This window comes from Triturus cristatus, chromosome 11, assembly GCF_964204655.1.
Source record: "Triturus cristatus chromosome 11, aTriCri1.1, whole genome shotgun sequence".
Taxonomy (NCBI): Eukaryota; Metazoa; Chordata; class Amphibia; order Caudata; family Salamandridae; genus Triturus; species Triturus cristatus.
Genome location: NC_140594.1, coordinates 355,070,254 through 355,096,730, shown reverse-complemented (window position 1 = coordinate 355,096,730; position 26,477 = coordinate 355,070,254). Strand labels below are relative to the sequence as shown.

The 26,477-nt window shown below is 48.6% G+C and overlaps 1 protein-coding gene across 3 annotated transcripts in view; it reads right to left on the bottom strand.

Moving 5' to 3' along the window:
- LOC146784167 (uncharacterized) overlaps positions 1 to 26,477 on the bottom strand; it is a 901,426-nt gene that overhangs the window by 556,799 nt on the left and 318,150 nt on the right. For all 3 annotated transcript variants that reach the window (XR_014970387.1, XM_085633210.1, XM_085633211.1), the window contains exons 16-17: positions 13,755 to 13,922; positions 466 to 640 (exon numbers count right to left, since the gene is read on the bottom strand). Coding sequence is in view for 2 of the 3 variants with exons in the window: in XM_085633210.1 (XP_085489336.1) it covers positions 466 to 640; positions 13,755 to 13,922 (343 nt within the window). In the remaining variant the exon portion in view is untranslated. The remainder of the gene's footprint in view (positions 1 to 465; positions 641 to 13,754; positions 13,923 to 26,477) is intronic.

Below are 26,477 nucleotides of genomic sequence, written 5' to 3'. Positions count from 1 at the left end.
CATGGCTAAGTATGTGTAGCCCTATCAGCAAGCTATCGCCAAAAGTTGTGCGATTATCGCTGCATTTCCAGCGAAAATCGCACAGCTTTGGAGATAAGCGTCGCTGATAGCACGCTATCTCCGTGATAAAATTCAGAGATGGCCGGCGATAATTATCCTCGCGCTAAGTGCGCTTAGCGATAATTATCGCCGGCCCTTGCTGATATGCCCCATGGGGCTTTACACGTTCTCAAAGCATAGTAGATTTTTTAGAGTTCACACCTGTTCAATGCAGTCCTTAGGGTGAATCAATTGTTCTGACTATTTGTGTAGTTTTTCAGATATTTCCCTTCATTCTCTCTCTTCCTTAAATTATATTATCTTCTTGTACCACCATCACAGTGCCCGTGTTCTTACATGATAACAGCCATTTTGAAAGCCTACGTCTCATCACATTACCCTATCGCCTCTGCTGCAGTCACTCACCACTGTCCATCTGAGCAGCTGTCCGGACTGATTCTTACACTCCCAACTTCAAACCTGCTGTATTGGTCTGGAGCAGGTTTTGGAATAAATGTGAAAGATCCAGTGTTGGAGAGGTTTTTCTTCAGGGAGTAAAGGTACTGCCACTCTGCAGACCAAGATGAAGAGTAAGGAGTCCCTGTTGACAAAGATAAGAAACATTCAGACACAGAGTTACTTTAAGGTACGTGCACAGATCGTTGGAAAGGAACGTATATACGGGGATTCAATGTATACATCTGTTTGTGTATTTGCTTATATGTCCTCAAATGTTGGGGGGGGTGTACTACTTTGCTTGTTTCTCTATGCAAAATTGAATAAGGAGATATACAAAAAAAATAAAGCAACATATATACACAGATTTGTGGATATCATAAGTCTCAGGTGCAGTGGCAATTTGTGCTCTGTCATTACATTTCAGTTGGTATGGGATCCTTGCTTGCATTGAGGCCCGTGCAGCCCTTAGTATGACCCTGTATTACATTCAATTTTGTCTCCTGGAAAAAAAATGAAAAATGGAAAATTGATATGCTAAGCTTTTGCGTTTATACAGGACTGTAAATATTTTGTATTTGCATCATGTGCAATGATCAAACAGAACCACAGTTGGTGTGTTGCAAAATGTGAATGGTATATGAGGCTAAAGAAATGGTCTTGAGGACTTTTCTGCATCTAGGATAGTGACCAGGTGATGTAGTTAAAACTAGTATAACATTCCATAATCTGGTGGTCCTTACAACTTTTGCACTCAGCAATCAGGAGGAGTCTGACGGTGATGGACTGGAGCAGATTGCTGGGGTTTTCTGATAATGAATATTGAGATTGGGAAGGAAACGTGGATCTCTTTTGTGGCAATTGGTCCCACTAATGTGTAAGCCCCAATGACGGGAGTCAAGGCTTCCTTCACAAATAGTTACTTACTTGGGGTGGTGTTACCCATATGTTAAAAGGCCTTGTACTGGATGAGCTTGCGAGCCCTGCATGGTGGACTGTGTGGAGGGAAGATGTGCTCTCTTATATCTGGGAAGGTGGAAAAAATCATGGTTGAAGCTGCCTCCTTTTTTTAAGAACAAAGAACTCTTGATAGTTAAATGTATAAAGACTCAAGGATGGGGTCAGTGCCCGCTCTCCTGGAAGGGAGCCTGTATGGCAGAGAGTTTCATCTAGACCATCCAGTCAAGGCCTACATTTTTCCACAAGATGCAAAATTCTATCCAAGCCTGCACATACAAATGGGAGGATAAAGCACCCTAACGCCGGTAATAGTCCTTCGAGCCATTAACTGCAGAAGGGAAAAATGGTTCCTCAGTGTATCATCAATAGAGTTTGGTTTTCTTTATAACTCTCAAACACACTAATGACATCGTGTCCTTTAGAATGCAACCACACCATCTAGAAACTAAAGCCTGATTTAGAGTTTGGCAGTCCAGTTACTCTGTCACAAATGTGACGGAGATCCTGCCTACCTTATTTCAAATGAATTATATGTATGTCACTTGTAGTAAAGCAGAAGGGATATCCGTCACATTTATAACAGAGTAAACCATCCTCCAAACTCTTGGTTTCTCATTATGAGTTTGGGGTTAAATTCAGATCCCTGTGCAAACCAGGGATCCCAAAATATGAGTTGCGTGGTAAATATCACACCCTCTTTGTTCTTCCCTGAAAAATTCCGACAGGTCAAACCCGTCGATAATTTATCTGGGGGAAAATGCTAAGTCTTGACTAGTGCAGGAGGATTTTGGTGCAGAAAGCACCAAAATCTGCATGTTATTCCTCAAAAACTTGCAATCAGGTGATATTCATCGTGCCTGATAAAATCTGAGTCTGCGGAGCCGGATTTTATCAGGTACCATAAATATCACACCATTTATGTACAGCTCGTAATGAGAGCCTAAATCAGGCCATTAGACACCGTGCAGTGAGGTGAAGGTATATCAGAAATGCAATTACAGGTCCTAAAGTATATGTTGACATATGAGGTTTCCCTCACTCGGTGCACAATAGGGGTTAAGTGCATGTTTAGTTTTCAGAAACCTTACTAAGTGGTAAGAATAGAATTCTCTTACGCCCTTAGTGACATGCAATCCCAATGGGTGAAGGCATGAGGCAATCTTTGATACCTAAAGCTACCCACAGGTTTCTGAGCCCAGTTGTGGTAGACCAGACAGACTGCCTACATCATGTCCTCCCCTGAAATCGACTCCTGCATTTAGCCATTGGCTCTGGTGCCACCTTAGCCCGCCTGGGGCATATGAGTGCAGAAATGTCCCAAGTGACTGAGAAACAATGGCTCCGAGAAGCCTAATCCTTCCTTGTACATTCAATGCATCTGGAAACTATACCTTGCATATGAAGGGCCTTCCCAGTATCTCTCACAGAAATGTTCAATATCTTCCACAAACTCCAAATCTATTGTAATTCATCCAATATGTTTAGATCACAAAGACTGAGGCAGATTCTCTCCCCCACCTATTCAATCTCATTAACTCTTCATGCACACTGACATTCATAGCAGCCCAGACAGCCTCTAGATTCGTCTCACTTCTGCTACAAGACATTTGTTCAGCTATTCCATCTCCTCTAGGCGCTTTGCTGCATAAGTGTCCTTATGAGACCAATCTGGCGTTCACAGCCAAGGCAATTCCCAACCTACTGTAGACTTTTCTCAATGTCTTGTCAAGTCACACATGTACCCTGCTTTAAGAAATTCATCATTCGTTCCAGAATGAGAAGCAATAGACTTGAAAGTGATCATGGTTATGCATAAGAACTTCAAGTGGATTTTTCTGTCAATAAAATTTCATGGAGTGGGCACAGGCCCCGGGAGATGTGATCATGGTTAGTTGAGTTAGTAAGTAGACAAGCTGCTGTATTTTGTAATCCTCGAAGGTAAGCTACTGGGAAATCCAGGATGCTCAAGCAGAGTATGTTGCAAGCTCGAACTAAATTATGGAGTTCTGGGAGAACCATGTAGGAAAGGAGGCAGTGTCACTTCTGTGAAACAACAGGTATATTTTTGCCATAGTGAGGCAAGAGAGAATGATGGTTGTGCAGTTTTGTGGGGGTTTCATTGCTTCCATTCCTCAATACCTCCACCTGCACTTTTCATTAAAGGAGTCCAAGAACTAAAACTCACTTCGGTTTATTGACCATCTGCTTGCTATACGTAATCAATAGGGCTTCTTCTACGGCAGCACAAGTGATCATTGTTTTGGGGAGTTGTGCGAATAGTGTTGTTAATTCATTTCACCACACGGTTTCATACACAGGTCATCTACACTAGGTGAGTTTTCATTTCTACCTGCACTTCTCCCTTAGAGACTCTAACTACAAGAATTCCATGAAAGGAGTGGCTCAGGAGAACCTCTCAACATAGCAAGGTTGCTCAATGCAGAATGAAGGAGGGTCAAGGTTTTGTAAGCACCAGTCACTGGCTGAGTGTGTGTTTCAAGTCAAGCACCTTTTATAGAGGTCCCAGAATAGAATGCATGGCTCTTGTGAGAACTGTGAGGTGTATGTGCAGTATGCAAGGGTGGGTGTCTGTGTGAATACTGGGACTTTGCGTTGCCTTTCATCCTGAGATCCTTATCTCCACCATGAGGTCACAACTATAAAATTACCTGAATTATCTCTCTCTCTGAGAATTATTGCACTCCTCAGAAGCTTTGAGTGAGCCTCTGACCTGGCTAACAGGGTGTTTCTCTATGTGGATGACCTATTTATCTCTCTACACCTTCAAAAACAGTCCAAGCCTAGAGCCCTTCAAAACTTTCCACACATTCTCAGGTTTGAATAAAAAGCTTTCCAAGTCCATCGTCTTTGTAAAGAGGTCTAAGAAAGCAAACTTCCAATGGGTTGCTGGCATGACGACTTCCTGGGAAGGGTTCCAATACTTCACGCCTCCATAGATAGGGAAAATGCATGGGGGCATAACCTCCCATCACAAATGAACAAGGTGCAAAGCAAGCTTGCCTTCAAGTTCCCCTTCCTGCTGAGAGAGCGCCACGTAATTCTGAAAGTTTGTAGGGGTGCATCATAATCACTGTTAGTCTGCACCCATGTATGTTAAACGACTCATAGTAATGTGTGGCTTAGAGTTGTATCACTCAATCTGAGTATAATAGTGTGATTAGAAATGTAACCATGCCTTTATTGAAGAGCAATGTCGTAGTTCACTGGACATGTATTTAGTCAACGCATAATGATTGGTTTTCATGAAATGCGGTGCATTAGGTTTAAACGTGCACCATATAAAAGCCTGCACGTGTAGTTTGCTTATTCTTATATGAAGTGTAATGAAATCAATGCTTATATAAAAATTCTAGAAGTGTGCGTTTAAATTGTGTTAAGGCCTGATCGCATATACGTTAAGAGAAAGGCCTGTTCGTTTCTTATGTTAGCTAAATATTGTAGGCCGAAAATGATTCCCCTTGGTGAGGCTTTGGGGTTTCAGGACGATAGAAAATCTCAGAGAAGTGGAAAGTTTCTCGTTCTCGTTCTCGTTAGAGAGACTAACCCTTTGTTTTAGGAGTTAGGATGGTACGAGAAGCCAATATGGGAGTACACCGGAATTTAGGGATGATACTTTCGGCAGAGAAGGTGCCTGCGACCCAAGGTCAAGCTAACCGTTGTTGGATGAGAGACAAGTTTCAGTGGAAAACTACTGGAAGAAGACCTGGCTGAAGAGGTGTGCCGGAGGGCCTGTTCTATGTTTTTGGGATTCTGAATTAGAGAGAGTGCCCCGTGGGTTGAGCAGTTAAGGCTTAGATGGGAAGCTAGAAGGAGCATCTTAGAGTGAGCTCTGACTAAGTGAGTGCACTTCTAAGGAAGTCCTCACTTCTGACACCTTTTTACTCTCTTGGGAGGGAAAATGCTAAGTAGGGATGTCATCTTAGAGATAGAGTAGGGATAGACTAACTGATTTTTCTTTTAGGCTAATGACTTCTAATGTAGAGACTGGAGTAATTATCGCTTTCCTGATGTTATTGGAATTGATTATTCTTCTTATTCTGAATCGGATGAGGCTTCTGCGTAGGATATCCTTTGTATTAGTGCCCATTTTGTTTCTTCACCTTGTACTGAGGTGTTTGTATGTGCAGTTATTCTTGGTTGTAATAAATTCCTAAAAATTGAGATTTGGAGTCAGTGGTCCTTTTAGAGATTAAATTCAATTCATTGATTATGTGTTAAAATTTGATATCCTCCCCTACTACACTGTCTAGCAGATAAAAAGATCCTGGTGACCTGAGAGGATTCTTGGTGATGGTAAGGTAGATAAGAATCCGACGTCATCTCTGCTATCATTGCAGGGACAGCAGCCATTGTCAAGATGGTCTATGTGCCACGTTTATTGTATTAATTCCACACAGTGGTGGCTGGCATCTATGGGAGTGGTGAGGCGGGCTAATGGGTGGTGCGTAAATAACAAAATAAAATCCACTTACCTGCGACAGATTCTCCTCCTCACTGAACATCTTCCTCCTGCAGTCCGGTGTTCGGCGCAGGCCCCAGCAAACTGCCTTAACCAATCCTGGTGCTGTTCTCATGCTGCATGAGAGGAGCACCAGGATTGGAGAGAATGGCTGCTCTCTGTGCTCCTGAGGGCACTGGAGGCCTGCACTTGCTCTAACTCAGCTGTCTTAACACAACTGGGTGAGAGGTTTCACAGTGCCATGTCTTGGCCGGTCAAAGGGACATGCGCACTTTGAAATGAAGTGCCAAGCAGCCCACCCTACTCCCTTATGCTGCTCTAAGTAAGCCCCGCCCTATCCTGACTCTCGGTTGGGGATGGGTTGATGAAAAAAAATTGCACTATTTTATTTTTCATCTCTGGGGCTTGAGGGCATTTTCTTTAGCAGGACGACGCTCCTCCGCTCTCATGGAGGAGCCCTTGACATTGATTCCAAAGAAGGATATCCATCACAAATTCTTCACCTGCCTTACCACAATAATTCACACCCTGCTCTGGGCAGGGACTATGATGTTATTTGCTGTGAAGGCTCAGTATTATAAATCCCAATATGACAGCATGATCGAAGCATCAGATGTAGCTGCATACTACCGGTCTTCACACCTAATACAAGTGCATTCATGTCCTACTGACCCGGGCACAGAACCACATTTGTGACAGAGAAATCGGCAATTAGTAGTACACACCCATTGCATTTCCAGTAGTGTGGGAAAATGCACACGGCCCTTCCATCTGCACACAAACTGTAATAAAAGTTTGTCTGTTATACATACCATAGACTGTTCTGTGCATATACGCTTATTGTAATGCTGTGATTTGTTGTTGTTGCGGTGATGTGAAATGTGCACTTTTCTTTTTAAAAAATGGCAATAAAATATTATATAAATAAAATCTCTCTCCCAGCCTGTCCACTGTCCAGACAGTTGCAAGGCAAACGTTTGTGAGATATGTGTGTCCTTTTGTGCAAAAGAATTGGGAGATTCCCGCTCCAAGGTTATGTCCATGCATCTCCTGTAAATTGGCCACTGAATGTTGCTAGCACAGCACATGCACCTCAGCACATATGCAAATTCACAGTCGCCGCAATACATTTCTGCTTGAGTAAAGTCTCATAAGAGACCAAACTCTGCAGTCAATTAAAGGGCAAAGAAAAAGGGAACCAGTGCTTAATTTGAGAAGGTGGGTACCGGTGGGGCCACCGGCACTTATGTTTGGCGACTGGCACTTATTTTTCCTTTTCAGACTTTTCTCGAAAGCAAGAGAAGGAAACACTCAAAAGGGAGATGAGGAGGAAGAGAAAGACAGAAAAACCGTCACAAAGGAGAAAGCAGGAACCTGTTAGAGTGAGATAAAGGGACAGGGAGAGTCTGGTAGTGATCAAAGATGCCTAGGGTGGCTTCACGGCTATGCAGACTGTGTATTTGGCGCTTTGACAAATAATAGCCCGGCCTCGGGCTTCTGAGCAGATCTTTGGGCACCCGCACCTATTCTGTTACAGATTATGCACTAGAAATTACACGAACAAGGAAGAACACTTTGGCTCAATACTCTGAGCCCTCAAATGAGTGCTGCCTGGCATCATCTGCATCATTGGGGGGTTCGAGTGCAGTGGCATGTCAACTGCTTCCGAATAAAATTACAGATCCTTGGTGGTGCCTGAGGCTTGGTGTAGAGTGAAGGACCATTGCAGGGGTGCAGTTCCCTAGGTGATGGCACCGGACCTCATGATCCAAGGAATCTCAGCCCTGTTTAGCAATGGTACATTTTTGGCATTACGGGCTGAAGTGTCCCATCTCCTGAGGTCAAAATCAAGAATGATGGATGCCTTTTGCAGTAGTTCCTTGGGTGCAGTATACCGGGTACTGCAGAAAGATTTCTGAGGCCTCAGATGTTGCTCTATAACTGGTGCACACATTACACACACATGGCCGTGGTTGCAGTTGGTACAGATCCTGGGGTCAAGAGACTAAGCTAGGGTGATGCAATTATATTATGTGGACTTGATATAGAGTTGGATGGCAGCAGGTCCGATGTGCAGTCTCTCACGATGTTGTTGACAGTGCTTGGGGTGCGGAGATCTAGGGTTTGGGTACCTCTGTTCTGTCAGGACCAGGATGCAGGTTTTTGCCAATTGGTCGTGGGTGGAATACAATGTTGGGGTGCTTCTGGCAGATCCTGGGTGGAGCGTTAGGTTACTGCAGGTACAGAGTTGCTTGGGTCTGTGAGAAGGGCTGCATATGAAGGAGGCTGCTGCCCTGGTGTCCCGAAGTAATAAAGTGTGGTACTCATTTCTGTTGACCAGGACTTGAGGCCCCAATAGTCACCGGGGGTAGAAATGTTCTCAACAGTGTGATCTCTCCCATTCTTATCTATGTGTTTTCAGTTTGCATTTTACATCAGCCTGATGAATATCTTCCTCAGTGACCAAAGAACTGGCGTCAGAGTTAGAAGAACTGGTGACACCGCCATAAGTGGCCAGGGCAAACCATTTACATCTGCCTATTGGAATGCATTATACATGGAAACTTGGAAATACGTTGATCCCTTACAAAGGTATTTTCAAATGCACTATTGTGCTGTATTTTTGCAAACAGCCTCTGGAGGATAGGACTCCTAAAAAACCCTTTTTAGCCTTCTTTAAATTCTGGGCATTTTTGACCAATGTTGTAGGTGACATTTCCTTCAGCCAGGGGACTCTATCTTGAATGCAATTCCCTGTGTTGAATCATCCCTTCTGCATGGGTGCAAACCTAGGTGTCCCCATGGGGATGGGAACACAAGAAAGTAAAAGTTTATGGGCCCTGAAGTCCAGGATTGGACTAGCCTTTTAGGCAATCTGGCGCTGCCAGATAAGCCACCCTAACAAGCGAGCATGTGGGCTGTTATATTTTTGTCCCAAAGGAAGTTTTTTTTGCCATTTGGGCCCGGTTTGCCAACACCCAGCCTGCTCTGTTACATTGCAGCCAGCAGGCACCACTTCAATGGTATGCAGCGGCTGAGCACGCAACAGTGACAACCATCTCAGCCACGTCAATTTTGGGGGATGTGCAGCTGCGACATGGGTTGTGCCATCATGAGCAATTACTTTTAAAATCTAAAAATCATGCTAGCAGCAACTAGAAACTTGTTCCTGCCCCACTCAAAGTCTTTCAAGAAGATACGTCATAAAGTTCCGAGCTACCACCATTCACCAATAGGGCCACTTTTTAAAAAAAAATTATTTTTAATGTCTGGGCCAATTTTCTGCCCCTGTCCCACACTGCTGGAGCCTAACAGCTCCTAGTGCCGCAGGTAGATATAACCTTGCTATGCGATTCCAGGTCATAAGATGTCTGGAAATCTCGTCCTGTAGCTGGTCCTTGGTGGGCGGGTGATCCCTCAGGTCCTAGAGTTGGATGTAAATCCATATGCCGTAGTTATAGCAGAGTAGTGTTTGCAGAAGCAGAAATTGGTTTGATATCTCGATCTCACAAAAAGAGGAGGATTTTCTCTCTATTTCAGTGGGTTCAATTTGGTAAATTTGTTTCCGATACCTACTCTTTACCTTGCAGGGTCCCTCAGGGGTCCTCGTTTAGTCCCACACTATTTAACATTTATGTTATTCCTCTGGTAAAGCTATTAAAATCTTTTGGCTTTGCCCTGACATCCTATGCAGACAACACCCAAATAGTCATTGCGTTCAATTCAGATGAGTCGGGGACTGCATCCAATTTCCAGTAATGCATGCAGACAGCCAGTTCTTGGATGTCCTTGAATTGTCTGAAACAGAATTTAAATAAGACAGAGGTTCTTATTTTTGGTACACCACCACCTTTCTGGTCTATTGCCTGGTGGCCCTCTGATCTAGGCGCACTTCCCACACCTGTGAGGGTGGTTAGAAATTTTGGAGTCCTTATAAATGACAAACTGTCCTATCACGATCAGGTAAATATGGTCACATCTGCCGCTTTCTACACGCTCCAGCTTATTAAGAAGATCTTACCATTCTTTCCTGCTACCATACTTTGTGGGTACTTTCGAAGGTAGACTACTGTAATGGGCTCTATTTGAACGCCCATCAACATGTTCTAAATAAACTTGAGACTCTTCATAACGCGGCAGCACAGTTGCTCTTAAAAATCCCCAAGTATCAATTTGTTTCCAAATCCCTTGGAAAGCTTCACTGGCTTCCCATAAGGCAGGGAGTGCGGTTTAAGGCACTCTGTATTATATATAAAGCTTTACATGACCAAGGACCCCACTTTAAAAAAAAAAGCCCTGGTTTGCTCCTGCCAAATCTCTGCATTCGGCATCCGCAAAACATGTGGTCGTGCCCAGTTTTCAGTGAGCCACCTGGGGCGGCAGAGGCTGTGGAATAACCTCCTTCTCTTTATCAGAGCTCTGCCAAACCTCATGGCATTTAGGAAATCTTCGAAAACTTGGCTGTTCTCTTCCATTTAGCTTTCCGGTTCCTTCTCTGCAGCTCAGCTAGTGCCAAGACGCCTATAGGCATTTATTCTCTCTACAAGATTGATTAACATAACATAACATTTGATGGAAGATGTGACAACCACTCCCTGCGTACTTTCCCAACCTTTTTATTGAGTATGCTCAAAGTTGGAAAGGAAAATGCTGTTATGGAAGACTGAAGAGTGGATGCATAAAAATCAAACCCATGTGGCAAATGTCTCACATTCAAGCCTGGGAACCCTTGGGAAAATTTAGGATAATTCCTCAATTTGCAGTAAAAGGAGGGCTATATAGACAGGCCCTGAATGCACAGTTTTTCATATTTGCAGCTGGGTGGGATTTTTACAGACACAACATATGGAATAATAAGATTAGAATCACATAGGGATGGGTACACGGTGCCACGATATTCCCTCTCAAGACCAAACATGTTGGGGGTCTTGAGTGGAACACGTTTTAATTTTAGTATTGGAAGACTACAGCATGGATACATCATAGATTTTCATATTTAATATAGAATGGCTTCACAAGACTTGTAGAGAAACATACTGAACACTATCTTTCAAAATGGAATGCTACTGGACTGGTTCCCGATACCCTAACTGCTGAGCTCAAGGGGTTTGCATTGGCAGCTAATGTTATAACCATTGATGAATGACTGAGTGAGCAGGAAGATGGAGGGGGGTGCTTTTACCTCTAGCGTAAGCGGGCCGTGTAGAGGCTTAGGATCATCTACATATATATGATTGGAACTCTCATGGGAAGGACATAGGATGGGCATATGGAGTCATGACTAATAGCCTATTCGATGTATGGCTATTGCATTCTAATGCTAAACTGCAGTGTAGTAAACTCTTTACCTAGAAGATTCATTTTAGATATTGACAGTGATGCCAACAGACGCAGCTCCTCCTCCGCTAAGGTGGAAAGGCGACGCCCCACTGCTTTTCAGCAGTGCAAAGAAGGAATAATAAAATGATAAAAACCCAATGTTATTATCATTTTATTTCTCTGTGCGGGCAGGGCTTGGCTGTCATCACAGCCAGCAGGGGGAGGCAAGGTGGGCACTCTCTTAAGTGTGCATGACGGTTTGGCCAGCCGTCTTGAGACGGCAAAACCGTCATACTCACTTAGCATGCTCTCCACCAAGCTGTATTGCCCAGCCTGGGTGGAGAACATGCGCAGGTTCCCCATCCCTGTCTGAACGCTGATCCATGGCGCTGCGACCAATCACAAGGCTGCTCTCATGCTGGTGACAGCAGCGTCGTGATTGGTTTAGGGGAGCCCGTGTGCTTCTTGCTTCTGGGTCTCACAAGGAAGAGAAGCTGAGGAGAGACGACATACGAGAGTCAGCAGCCGTGAAGAGGTACGTTTAATATATAATTTTTTCAATCCGCCCCTCCACCCCCGATCCATGCCAGCCTCCACTGGATGCCAAACCTTTATCCTGTAAGAATGCCAGTGCTGGGAGCTTGTATTGTGATTCCGAGCCTACAGCTATTTACATAGAAATGACAAGTCTTCACCTGAAAGAGAGACAGCTCATGGAGGATGCACGGAGATGTCGAGTTTTTGGCTTCTGCTAAATATGTGATGAAGTGGATTAGTTATGTGGAGATAATAAGGGTTAACTCTTTGGCAAGGAAGTGTCTACTGGATAAAGTTGTTGGTGTATGAACACAAAGGACTTCGATGGGCTGTTACTTTGGACGTGGATGGTGCTTATTGTCTCCTTTAAGGGCATTGGGTCAAATTTATCAAGGGTTGCGTTACTTTTGCACCATGTTGCATGGTGCAAAAGCAACGCAATTCTTGAAATGTGATTTATAAAGCCACACAAGGCCCCCTTGCAAGGCCCTGAATGTCTTGATAAGCGTGGAGTAATGCAAAGCAGCGCAAATCACTGTGTTGCATTATTCTGCCCTAGGGTGGCGTTCCATGGGCATTGCGTGAGAGTCCCCACACATCATCCATGAATTTTGAAGCTTTTCCAGATTTACCATTACTGGTAGACCTGGGAATGTGCCAAAATGCTACGCCTTCCCAGGGGAGGCGTAACAAAGAGAAATATCTACATTTCCCCTTCGTTACTTCCTCTTTTTATCTGTGCTGCATTCTGCAGCACACACAGGCACGGCCCGTGCAGGTAAGAGTGATGGGGTGGGGGGCATGGTGGGGGGATTCGACAGATGACAAGGGAAACTTATATTAAAAAAAACAAAAATCACTTACCTTGCGCTCGCCGCATCACCGACTTGGTGATGCTCTCAGCGCAAGGCAAGTAGTTTTTTTTTTTTATTTAGGTTTCCCACATCGTCACCCCCCACCCCGCCCCACCGCACACATAAAAATAGGAAAATGCATCAGAAGATTGTTTTTGTGCAGGGAGGTGCCACTTTCTGCACATAAACAATCGTCCTTACAACCCAGGCACCCTTGCACCATGGTGCAAGGATGCCTGGGTTGGTTCCGGGCATCTAATTGTGCACTAGCAGTGACAAAAGGCAGGAATGCGCTGTATTGTGATAAATACAGCGTATTCCTGCTCTTTCCCTGCGCTGCACAGTGCAGCAAGATGACGTGCTGTGCTGCAATACTGTTTGTTAAATATGGCCCTTAATATTTTAGAGGAATGTTAGTGGGGACATATCTGCGCTGCTCTATGGTCAAACCCATCAACCTCATGGAGGACTTCAGGAATATCTAAGGATGCATCAGGAGGAAAGATAAGCTCAGGATTTGACAAAACAGCTTAGGTTGGATTTGTTCGGCTATTGATGTTGTCACCGTTTGTGTTATTCTACCAAGAATTCTCTGCAAAGGCAGTGAGCACAGGAGGAGCGCCTCCGTGCAGGTGAAATATTCTACCTGGAAATTACGATAGTTTTCACGGGAAACATAATGTTACATCAACAAACACTTACTAGAAAATCAGACTTGTGCCTGTTTTCACTAAATGCCTTTATCTGGATCTTTGTCTAAAAGACTGGGACCGCCACCAGCCTTCCATCCAGCGCAATCAGAGTATTTTTCTGAAAGTGGTTAGCTGGCTGAAAGCATCTCTGCTGCAAAGAGGGTTTTTAGATTTATCTTCGCACAAACAAGTTGCCCCATCCCTGCTTTGTAATGAAAGAAAGTAAGGAAAGGGAGAAACGTCCAGAAGGAAGGAAGGGGTAGGGAACCAAGGAGCAGTAGGGATACATGAATGAGAGCATTACACTTAGATCACCAATTGAGAGAGAGTGGTCTTGCACATGGAAAGTTACCCTTATGACTGCATTTTTAATCACTACACAGTTAATTTCTTATAGGTTAACAGAGTCTGGGTTACCATGTTCTTCATAGCCCCAAACTTCAACGTTGACATGTGAGGCTTGAATAACCTCAGCGTCCCAGTCGATGGTCAGACTCCCGGATGTGCCCGGCGTGCCGTAGTACTGCCACTTTGTCTCATTCACCAGTTGGCTCTTTTCTGAATCAGCCACTTTTCCAGTATGGACTAGAAGGATGGAAAGAGATAGAGTCAACAATTAAGATTTTCTCTCTGTGTCATAGAACAGAAGCCCTTCAACCATACAGAGGTGGTTACAGGAGATTATGAAGAGTTAGAGAGGAGGGGAGCAATGCAGTGTCTGAGATGTTGTAAAACCCACCAAATGTTATTGATTGCAAATTTGTAACTATCGAGGTGCTGGATAATAATAATAATATTCCACATATGTGTAAAGCGCGAACAATCACCCGTAAGGGTCTCTAGGCGCTGGAGGCTGTCGGGAAGATTAAGCAAGCTATTGCCCAGAGTCACATGGTGCTGGGCTAATCTGCCGCCGGCGCCGGGGATCGAACCGTGATCCCCAGATTCCAGAGTCAGTCGCCCTGGCCGCGACGCCACACCTCTTCCTTCCGGATGAATAAAAGAACTATGATATGAAAGAAAGCAACTACTGGAAATTATGCCAAAATTTCAAGTGATAGCAGATAGATGGAGTTGAAGGATTACGTTCGTCCATTGTTGGGCAGGTTGAACCCCAAAATGTAGACTATATCTGTGCTTGAGAAGGAAAGTGTATTTGAAACCACAGGAGAAACCTGGATGGGTACAGTATCATGCAACAATTTCTCAATGGGAGTCAAAGCGGGGGTACAATTTAGACAGTAAATTAGTTACAAACACGTAGTCCCAACATTTTGTCTTCACTTAGTTATATTAACAAAAAAAGCACAGACTTAGACTTCGCAAGGGCTGTAATGCAGCACCACTAATGCTTTTTACGTTGTGTACTAAGTGCAAGGTGAACACATTCTCGTGAAAAATGTAAACGGTGCAATTGAAACACATGAGAAAGGTATAACAGAGCCTTCTTGGGAAAGTTTTGAAAACAATATTATGCATGAACTATTTCTATATAGTACAAGTAGCGGAACATCATGCCATAATTATCAATCTCTGTTTAGCTGAGGCAAGTCGATGGAGTTTCGACCTTCATGGCTCGAGGTCATCATCAGGACAAGGGAAACACAAAGAGGATGATTGCCGCTCAACGAACTCCAAGGCACGTGGAAAACCGCCGGAGCATATCTGCTTTGTCTGGAGTCAGTCCATGGTCACCAGGCAGGATGTTAATGATCCGTACCTGTCCCTCAAGACCTATACGTAAATGTCACAAGAATAAAGCAGTTCAAAGCAGTGGAGTAACAAAGGCCCCCACATCCCCCGCAGTGCGGGGGGGCCCCAAGCTCCAAGGGGCCCCCTCAGCACTGCACTTCAGCCGGGGAGCTCCTGATAGAGTCCGGAGGGGTCCCCTCCACGTACCTCGCAGGGGTGCCCCCTGAATTATCGTTATGCCACTGGTTCAAAGGACCATATCGTGAGCATAGCCTTCAAGGGGAGAGTTGCCGGTCTTTACTTTGCAGGAGTGGAAAGTACAAGAACTATAGGGGGGTCTTCTTGGCTCGGTGGGTGTAACAAAACACTGGACGTTAGGATGGTCTTCAAAGGTCGTGAATGAAAGACTCTGGCCCCTGTGTGTCTCACAGGGGCGGGTTAGGAGATAGTGAAAAAGGTCCACGTGAAACCTGGTCAGTACAAAATCGATCATGGCTACACTAAAGCCATAAGAGATAAGGCTCGGTGGAGGGCCAAGTTTTCAGTAGGGAATACCTACGCACGCTGGGCTTCCTCAATTCCACTTGTTCCCTGTCGAGCTGCCACTTTTTAAATACGTTCTCCTTCACCCAACACTAGTCTCTTCTACACATTTTCTCAGGGTTAGTAAATAGGTCAGGCCTTTCCAAGCCCATGAGGCAATCCCTGATGTACTTGAGCCAGGGGATACCATAACATTGATCCAGAGAGTCAGTCACTTAAAATGTCCTTACTTAAAGCAATTCCCTTCTGAGCCACAGATTCAGCCAAAGTGATAGGAGACGATAAAACAACTTGTCAGAAAGAAAAACCATTCCCTATTCTTCATGGACTACAAAGAAGGGGATGCTCTGCGGTAAACATAATAATTGTTTTAAAAAAATGGTTTAACATTTTTGGAGATCCTCATGCTCCATATATCCCCAAATCTCGCTGCCAAAGGCCACCTTGGGGATACACTTGGCCCTATAAATCTGCAAGAGGGCCGGATAGGCATGTTGCCCAGTCTAGACGCACAGTTGAATACAGCGGCATTGGCCCTAACAAAATCCCCTTTCTAATAAGAGGGCACCAGTTCATGGTAGCGTCAAACACTACCCCCAGATATGAGATGGCAAAAGTCTTAGGGACCAGCGTGGATCCCACCACAAATGTATAAGATTTGATAAGACGAGAACCTACTTGCATTACAAAGCAAATCCAGGTCCTCCATAAAGTGGACAAATGAGTTCAACAGGGATTGCAATCCCCTGGCTATCCTTGCCATGAGAACAACGTCATCTCCGTACAATAGTATGGGCAGGCTTCGCCAACCCACCTGGGAACAATCAGTTTTCAACTTCAACAGGGTCTGCTCCAAATTATTAATTTCTAGATTAAAAAGGAAATGTGCCAGGATACACCCCTGTCTAACCCCTCTCTGAATTGAAAACTGGTGGGTAATGCTAAGATCTTTAGAATAGTGAACCACCACCTTGGTATCTCTGTGAAGGTCCCTCAAAAAGAGGACTAGGTCTGGGCTAACACCTAGGGACAACATGATCTGCCAGGGCTTCGATCTATTAACAAGATCGAACGATGCAGGCAGTTCCATGAAAGCTAGATGGATGGTACCGGGACAAGCCATGCTGTTGTTATTGAGTACCATATAAGGATTTAGGCTCTGGTCCACCATTAATTGTCCAGGGCGGAAGTCAAATTGGGCATTACACAGAATATTATTTCTGTCTGCCCAACTGGAGACTATATTGAGTACAATATGCCCCAACACCTTTACCACTGAATCAAGTAGGGAGCTAGGCCTGTAACAGTGAGTACTGTCATGGACACACTTTTTGAAGACTGGTATGATTGTGGATAGGACCTATGTAGGCGGACATCCTGAAACAGCAGCAGCATTAATAACCGAGGTGGAGCCGGTACCCAGATGTTCATGTTCGAGATGTAAAGGTCTGGGGGTATTCCATCAGGGCCTGGAGCCTTGGTTTTTGTCAACCCCACTATGCCCTATCCTACTTCCTCCATTGTAAAGACCACATTAGGTATAACCTCACCTAAGCACAGGTCTTTCTTCGGGGTGGGAGAGAACAAAAACATGTCCTCAAAATGCCTTACCCATTCTTCTTCAGTTATGTGGGCGTCCAGTAGGTTGACACTGTCATCTGCCAAAAAAGGGTTATTTATAATGCTCCAGAACTTTGAGCTGTTCGTCAGATTACTGGCTTCAATGAGATCTATCCAGGCCTCTTCCTTCAAGGCAGTCTTCCAGTTAAACAGGGCAGCCTTGTAAAGTCTACAACAAGCCTTAACAATAGAGGAATCTCTTGGTTTGGTACGAAGGGCTACCTTCAGGTTCCTGGAGGCATATGAGCATTCAGGGTCAAACCATCTCGGTGCCAAGGGGGGGTCGCTGTGCTGCCGGGACCTTTAATAAACTTGCTATGGTGCCTGATATGACACTAAAGTCCTCTAAGATCTCTATAGGCTTTGCCAGCCGATTAATACAGATTGCGAACTCCTTCTGACAATGAGAAAACAAGGACTCGCAGAACCGATCTGGGGAAATCTGCACCCACTTCAGTCTCCTCCCACCGTCCACCGTTGTGAATGACCCCCTGGTTTCCATAATGGTATGTTGTATGGGCCGGGGTCAGCAAGTTGACATAAACACTGGGTTGCGGTCACTAGATGTGCTCACCTGGATGGAAACGTCCATTTGTGCAAAAAAGGGAGTAGAGACAGAAATAAAGTCAATGAATGACTCACATCCTCTCCCAGTAAAGGTGTAATGGATATCCCTTTTGTCTGGGGACATCTTGTTCATGGCTGAGGTTAGATCAAACTAATTTGCAATGGCATTGAGTATGTTACCCTGTGAGGTATGTTCCATGTGCAGGCCAGACGATCACGCACAGCCCATGTCTTTAATCCCATCACATCTCGAATCACCACACAAATGAACATTAAAATCCCCTGCAATCAGAAGGTTAGTATAACTCTGTTTACTCAGGTACACATTTCTCAGAAAAGAACCTAACCGGGAGATGTTACAAACTTCGGCAAAAAGGGGATACAGCGTTATAAAAATTCAGGACTAGCAACTTATTCATCTCACTGGAGAGCCACAAGGCCTGCAGGGTGGAGAGCTCTGTAGGCACCACTGCAAGATACTACAAACAGCCAGAGAGATAAAGCTAACTAGACCCCCCTTAGCTCTACCCACACTTGAGGGGCTAGCTGGTACAAAGAAGGTCTTACAGCCTTCCAAGAAAAAGCTGTTAAACAGTGGAACCTCCTGAGGCTCAGCCGGGAGTAGTCATTATCGCTCGCATTACCCTTTTTAAACTTGTGCAGAAATCGTTTTTAAAACCACTTACCGAGCTTCTGGCACCCGATCTACGCGTTAGCTCTACATCTAATTTCACTCTGTTAGGTGATCTCAACCTTCATTTCGATGCTGCATTGGATCACACAGTCACTACGCTCGTAGATGACTTAGCTGCTTTGCAACTAACCCAACATGTCAAGACCCCAACTCATGTTAACGGCCATCTGTTGGACCCTGTGTTCAGCAACTGTGTAAACCTTGTAGCCGGGCTACCAATCCCTCTCCCATGGACGGACCACTTACTGGTCCCCTTCACCTGGACCACACTTAAGCCTCCACCGACGGGACCCACAACAAGATTCACCAGAGCCTGGTCTCGCCTCCCAGTCGACGAATGGTCCATCAAGCTTGCCAGCAACCAACCCCTCTACAATGAGGATCCTTGTCTAGTCAACCAGGCTTACGAAGACTGGATCACACAATCTCTTGAAGACATCCTTCCAAGAAGTAAAACCACGCTGAAACACTCCCATAAAACCACCCCCTGGTACTCAGAGGCTCAGGGAAATGAAACGCCAATGCAGAAAAACCGAAAGACGATGGCATTTAGACTATTCTCCAGGAAATAAAATTCGCTACCGAGAGTCAATCAATAACTACAAAGCAGATGTCAAAGCTGCCCAAGCTGTATATTTCTCGAACAGAATTATCCTAGCAAAATCAAAACCAAATGAAATTTTCAAAATTGTGAAAAAACTCACCAAACCCCCTTCTAGCCTGCACGAAACAAAATCTACAACCCATTGTAATAACGTAGCAGAGTTTTTCCACCAAAAAGTTAACAAAATCTATTCATCCTTCCCTCCCATAGTTACCACCCCCTCAGCCCTGACCAATATAATCATGGCAACCCTCCCCCTTCAGCTTCAACCTACTTTGGACCATTTCCCCCTCCTTGATCTTGCATCCCTAGAATCCGTGGCTCGGAAAGTAAAATCCGGTTCCCCTGACGATCCAGCCCCGCCAGATATCATAATGTCGGCATCCCAGATCACACTGCCAACCATTAGGGATGTCCTGAACGTATCCATCACCTCCGGCACTGTCCCTCCTGTCTGGAAACGGGCCATGGTCCGAGCATTGTTAAAGAAACCCAATCTGGATCCCGCAGATTTTAGCAACTACCGACCTATCTCCCTGCTCCTGTGGGTGAGTAAAATCTTGGAAAGATACATTAATTCCCAACTGGTGAATTTCTTAGAAAACCACCAATTGTTAGACCCCACCCAGACGGGTTTCAGACCCAAACATGGAACCGAGTCCTCCCTCCTTATGGTCACTGAGGAATCCAGAAAAATCCTGGATCAAGGAGGATCAGTGGCAGTGATCCTCCTCGACCTCAGTGCGGCATTCGACACGGTCAGCCACGACACCCTGCTGTGCCGTCTGGCTAGTGTCGGAATCAAGGACAAAGCCTGGCTTTGGTTCAAATCCTTCCTGGAGGACAGATCCTTTCGAGTATTCGATGGTGAGTCTGTGTCCACTAGTAGACCCTCAAGGCTCCTCTCTAAGCCCTGCCCTTTTCAACATCTATATGAGGCATTGGCTGAGGTCGTCCGTCCGTTTGGGGTTAAGTTTATTTCTTACGCAGACGACACCCAGCTGGTGGTCTCACTGGCGCAGGAGGCGAACACGCCTATGTCAGGCGGACTTAGAGAGTGCCTACAGGAAGTAAAGAGTTGGATGTCTTCTTCATCCCTCAAATTAAATGGTGACAAAACGGAGCTGATGCTCCTGGGCCCCTCCGACCCCAGTTTCTTCAACTCTTTGTGGCCCCCCTGTCTAGGCTTGTTGGAAAGGCGTTCGCCGGAGGGGGGTTCGATGCCCGTCTTGCCCACCCCTTTGACCCACCTCTCCCACGTAGGCCGAACTAGGCGCGCACACCCTGATATACACTACGAACAGAGTGACACCACACGTATTCTTTGTAGGACGATAGGTTCTTTTATCGATGATTTTCAAGGGATCTTTATGATCCAAGATGCAAGTAGTACAGCAGTGGCACAAAGTACCACAAATCGGTCGTGGGGAATGGGGGTAGCGGGACAGTCTTTCAAGATAGTGTCTCTGCGAAATACCCTGCGGATAGCTCACAATCCTCGAGCTGGAGGGTGTCGAGTCTCTGGGCGATCTCTTACCGAGTCGTCCTCAAGGGGGAGCGCCGCGAGTCTCTCAGCAGGCACAGGTGGTCGGAGTTCGGGAGCCGCGATTCCGTCAGCAAGGCTCAGATGGTTCAATAGCTGGGGGCCGCGAGTCACTCAGCAGGCCCAGGTGGTTCAGTGCTCGGGAGCCGCGACCTCGTCAGCAGGGCTCAGATGGTTCAATAGCTGGGGGCCGCGAGTCACTCAGCAGGCCCAGGTGGTTCAGTGCTCGGGAGCTGCGACCTCGTCAGCAGGGCTCAGATGGTTCAATAGCAAGAGTCCGCGAGTCACTCAGCAGGCCCAGGTGACTTCAGCGTTCAGGAGCCGCGACAGCGTCAACAGGCTCGGATGGTTCCAGGTCTTCTCTACCTTCGTTTCTCCGGCACCCCTTGTTATACTCCGCTTGCTCTTGGGGTGACGGAGGGGGTTCGGCGGGATTTCCTGCCGCTCACTCCTTTGGTCTTTTCAGGTGGGTCTGGGAGGGACCCCAGACGCTCGGCAGGGGAGGCGCCTGCTCCCCAGGGGCCTGGTGGCCGATCGAGTCTTCCCGGGGAAGGCGACCCGAGGTGTGACTGGGCTAGCGCCTTTGGGTCTGGCTCGAGGGTTCCCGCTCCCTCGGTCGGACATGCGTGGTAGGGTGTCGAGTCTGTCAGGGCTCTGGCCGGCCCTCGGATCTGGGTGGCTGGGGCGGCCGGAGTCGGAGATGTCGTGTCTTGAGGGTGGTTGCAGGTTGGCTGGATGATTGGGAGGGCAACGCCGTGAGGCCGGTCTCACACGCGTCCCCCCCAGCTGAAAGGCGTGGAGAACTACCCATCCACTGGGGGATTCTCCTCGCCGGAGCGGAAGAACCGGGACAGGCCGTCGGCGTTGGCATGATCCGCCCCGGGGCGATGTTCGACAGTGAAATCCATCCCTTGGAGAGAGATGGACCGTCGTAGTAGCTTGGGGTTCTCCCCCCTCATCTGCATTAGCCCCCGCAAGGGCCGGTGGTCCGTCTGTACTCGGAAATGGGTTCCGAACAAGTAGGGCCGTAGTTTCTTGAGGGCCCAGACTACGGCAAAGGTCTCTCGTTCTATAGTACTCCAACGCTGCTCTCGCGGCAGCAGCCTTCGGCTGATGAAGGCTATGGGCTGATCGATGCCCTTGTCGTCGAACTGCGAGAGGACGGCCCCGATGCCGTGTTCGGATGCGTCGGTCTGGACCACAAACTCTTGGGAGTAGTCGGGGGCCTTGAGTACGGGGGCGGTGCACATGGCGGTTTTCAAGGCGTCGAACGCCTGCTGGCACGGGGTGGTCCACTGCACCTTCTTCGGAAGCTTTTTGGAGGTCAACTCCGTGAGGGGCCCCGCGATACTACCATAGTTTTTAATGAACCTCCGGTAGTACCCTGTAAGGCCCAGGAAGGCCCGGACCTCCGTCTGCGTGGTGGGGGGCTCCCAGGACTTGATGGCATCGATCTTCGGTTGGAGGGGGGCGACCTGGCCGCTGCCCACCTGATGCCCCAGGTAGACCACGGAGCCTTGCCCGAGCTGGCATTTGCTGGCTTTCACTGTTAGGCCGGCTTGGCGCAGGGCCATGAGTACTTGTCGGAGGTGCTGGAGATGCTCGTGCCATTGAGAGCTGAATACGGCGATGTCGTCAAGGTATGCTGCGCTGAACTCCTCGAGTCCGGCCAGGACCTTGTTCACCAACCGCTGGAACGTGGCCGGGGCGTTCTTCATCCCGAACGGCATGACCCTGAAGCGGTAGTGGCCATCTGGTGTGGAGAAGGCAGAGCGTTCTTTCGCTCCCTCCGTGAGAGCAATCTGCCAGTATCCGCACGTCAGGTCGAAAGTGCTGAGGAACCGGGCGGCCCCCAGGCGGTCGATGAGCTCGTCGGCGCGGGGGATAGGGTGAGCGTCTGCTCGGGTGACCGCATTGAGCCCCCGGTAGTCCACACAGAATCTTAGTTCGGGGGCGACCCCCGTGGAAGCCGCCTTCGGGACCAGGACCACCGGGCTGGCCCAGGGGCTGTCGGAGGGTTCGATTACTCCAAGGGTGAGCATCTTCTGTACCTCGGTCTTGATGCAGGTGCGGACCCGGTCAGGCACCCGGTAGGCTCGGTGTCTCACAGGCGGGCTGTCGCCGGTGTCCACGTCGTGGACACACCAGTCGGTGACCCTTGGAATGAGGGAGAAGAGGTCTGCGAATTGTCTGAGCAGCTGGCGGCAGTCGTCGGACTGTTGGGGAGTGAGGGTGGTTGAAAGTCTTACTCCCTCCACGGAGCCATCCAGGTCTTTAGCGCACAGGGGGTCGGGCAGGGGTTCGGTGTCTTCTTCCGCCCCATCATCAGTAGCAAACTTAATTCCGTTCTCACAAAGTGGGGCTTGAGACGGTTCACGTGGAGGACCCGGAGGGGGTTCCGTGGGGACTGTACATCGACCAGGTATGTGACCTGGCTCTTCCGCTCGATCACCTTGAAGGGACCAGTCCATTTGTCTTGTAGGGCGCAGGGCTTCACCGGGGCCATGACCCAAACCTGCTGGCCCGGCTGGAACTCGACCAGGGTTGCGTTCTGGTCATACCAGCGCTTCATTTCTTCTTGGCTGGCCTCGAGGTTAGCCTCTGCGAGTTCTCTGAACTTCCTCGTCTGGTTGCGGAGCGGCAGGATGTAGCGGAACACATCAGGGGGTGTCCCCCGGGGGCTTGTCTCCCAGCCCTCTTTGACCAGGCTCAGGGGCCCTCGGACGGGGTGTCCGTATAGCAGTTCGAAGGGGCTGAACCCCAGAGACTTTTGGGGAACTTCTCGGTATGCGAACAGGAGGCAAGGGAGGAGGACGTCCCATTTCCGGCGCAGGGGCTCTTCGAGGCCCAGGATCATTCCCTTTAGGGTTCGGTTGAAGCGTTCCACTAGGCCGTTGCCCTGGGGGTGGTAGGGGGTCGTGAACTTATACGTGACTCCGCACTGCTGCCACAGGGACTTCATGTAGCGGGATATAAAGTTAGTGCCGCGATCACTCACAACTTCGCGGGGAAATCCGACATGGGAGAAGATCCCCATGAGAGCTCGGCCCACCACGGGAGCCGTCACGGTGCGGAGGGGGATGGCCTCGGGGTAGCGGGTGGCATGGTCCACCAGGACAAGGATGAATCTGTGGCCCTGGGTGGTCTTCGGATCCAGGGGTCCCACGATGTCGATGCCGACCCGCTCGAACGGGGTACTCACCACGGGGAACGGTTGTAAGGGAGCTTTGCGTTTTCCGCCACTCTTCCCACTGCCCTGGCACGTGAGGCAGGATTTGCAGTGTACTTCTACATTCGCTTGCATCTTGGGCCAATAGAAGTGGGTAACCAATCGCTGATATGTCTTGTCTTGGCCTAAGTGTCCTGCCAAGGGTACATCGTGGGCCAGGCCCAGGAGGAGGCTCCGGAAACGCAGGGGTACCACCAGTACCCGGGCTGCGCCTAGCTCGGCGGACTTTTGCTCGCTGTATAGTAGGCCATTGTCCCAATAGATCCAATGGGTTCCGGTTCGGTCACCGGCGGCATGGGCTTCGGCTTGTTGTCTGAGTCCCACGAGGGAGGGGCAAGTGGCCTGTTCCTGGCAGAACTCTTCCCGGGAGGGCCCCCCCTCACAGCGCCACTGGCCCATCTCGGGCAGTTCTCCGAGCTCAGTCAGGGCCTCCGGGGCGGAAGGTTCTGGCCCTTCTCCCGGGTTCGTGTCTTCTTCTCCCTCCGAAGGAGGGTTGTCCGCTTCTGGTAGAGTGTCCCGGCTCTCGGGGATAGTGTTCGGTAGGAGGGCCTCACTGCCCTCGGAGAGAGGCAATCGCGCGGTCATGGAGCGCGTGGTGGCGCAGACCCATTCTGGTAGGCCCATCATCTCCAGATGGGCTCTTCGTTCTACTTGCCCCCACGGGGAACTCTCCAGGTCATTGCCCAGGAGGCAGTCTACGGGCTGTGATGTCCGGACCGCTACCTTCAGTTCTCCGGAGACCCCTCCCCACTCGAAGGGCACCAGCGCCATCTGGCAGAGGCTCTCAGAATTGTCGGAGGATACGACCGGACAGAGGGCACCGGTTAGGATCTGGTCTTCTGAAATTAGGCTGCGGTGGACCGCGGTGACACTCGCCCCGGTGTCGCGGAGGCCCTCGACTCGGTGGCCGTTGATGGTCACCTGCTGTCGGTATTTCTTTGTGTTGGCGGGCAAGGGTGTCCCGGGGACCATTTCTCGATCACCAAGGGAGACCAGGGCCATGGCCGCCGGTTCCCATTCTTCGGAGTCCTCCATCTCCTCCCCCAGAGCCACGGAGGCCATCTGCCGGGCAGGGGGGTTGGTCGTTGTGGTTCGCTGATACTGGGACACTGGGGGTCATTGGCGTAGTGTCCGGGCCGTTGGCAGCGGAAGCAGGTGATCCTAGCTCGGGGACCTAGCCGTCCTGCGACTCCGGTGCTTGCTGGAGACGGGGCTGAACCCACCGCTGGTGGGCTGCTGGGGGGGCTGGTTGAGGAACCCCCGGGGAAGTCTCTTGGTCGGCCGTGGTTCCCTCCGCCCCTCTGGTGGGGGGGGCCTTGACTGTGGCGGCCGTAGTCCCCCACGGGGCCTCGGGTGGCTCGGGTATTCACCCAACGATCAGCCTCAGCGGCCAGCTTCCGAGGGTCGGTGAGTTTACTGTCCAGGAGATGCTGGCGCAGTTCTACAAAGCAATTGGCCGCTAAATGTTCCCAGGCAATCAGATCAAACAGTTCTTCGAAGGTGGAGACCTTGCTGCCCTTGATCCACCCGTCCAGGGCTCGGCTGTAAAAGTTCACGTATTCTACCCACGTGGTGCCCGGTATCTTCTTACAATCTCGGAACCGTTGTAGGTACATTTCGGGGGTGAGTCCATACCGGCCCACGAGGGCTTCCTTCATGTGGCTGTAGGAGTTCATGACCGTGGAGGGCAGATCTAGCAGGGTGTCTCTTCCTTCGCTTAAGAACCGGCCCCATAGGCCAGCCCCCCAATCCTTCTGCGGGACTCGGTGAGAGGTCATGGCGACTTCGTAGGCCTTAAACCACTGCTGGATATCGTCGTTCTTGTAATACTCTTTTACCACATCCTTGGGGATGTGGACTTTGGTTTCCCCGGTGGGAGCGGGCGGTGGATTCCCGGGTGGCTGTGACTTTTCGTTTTTAGCCCGCCACTCGATCTCCTTCAGGCTGCGTTCATGTTCTAGCTGGAGCTTCTTTTCGTCGCGTCTCTTCTCTTCGAGTTCCCCTTGTAGCCGTAACTGCTCGACGGCCAACTTTTTCTCTGCTAGTTTTATTTCTCCCTCGATTTTTAGTTTTGCCAGTTCAAGTTCGTGGTTGCGGCTTCTCTCTCGGTCCGCTAGCTCCTCGGGGGACAGGTTCCCCTCTGGCCCGTTGTTTCTCGCCGGGATGCTTTGTGGTTCATGGGCAGAGTCTCCTTCCGTTTGGGTCGGGGGCGCCCCCGTCTCGACCCAGGTTTTCAATACTTTCTGGAAGTCTTCCTTTGTGCTTAATCCGGTGGTAGCGATGCCAAGGTCTTTGCAAAACTGTTTTAATTCTCTATGTGTGTAATAGTCCAATTGATCCTCTCGGAACGGTGAGCTTATTTCGGTACCTGCGGCGCCCAGGGAGGTTTCTCCTTCCATCTCTGTTTGGTAGTGTGTCAGTCGTTTACTGCACGCTCTCTTTCGGTGTCGGCTCGGATCCCGTCGTCTGCCACCAAATGTTGGAAAGGCGTTCGCCGGAGGGGGGTTCGATGCCCGTCTTGCCCACCCCTTTGACCCACCTCTCCCACGTAGGCCGAACTAGGCGCGCACACCCTGATATACACTACGAACAGAGTGACACCACACGTATTCTTTGTAGGACGATAGGTTCTTTTATCGATGATTTTC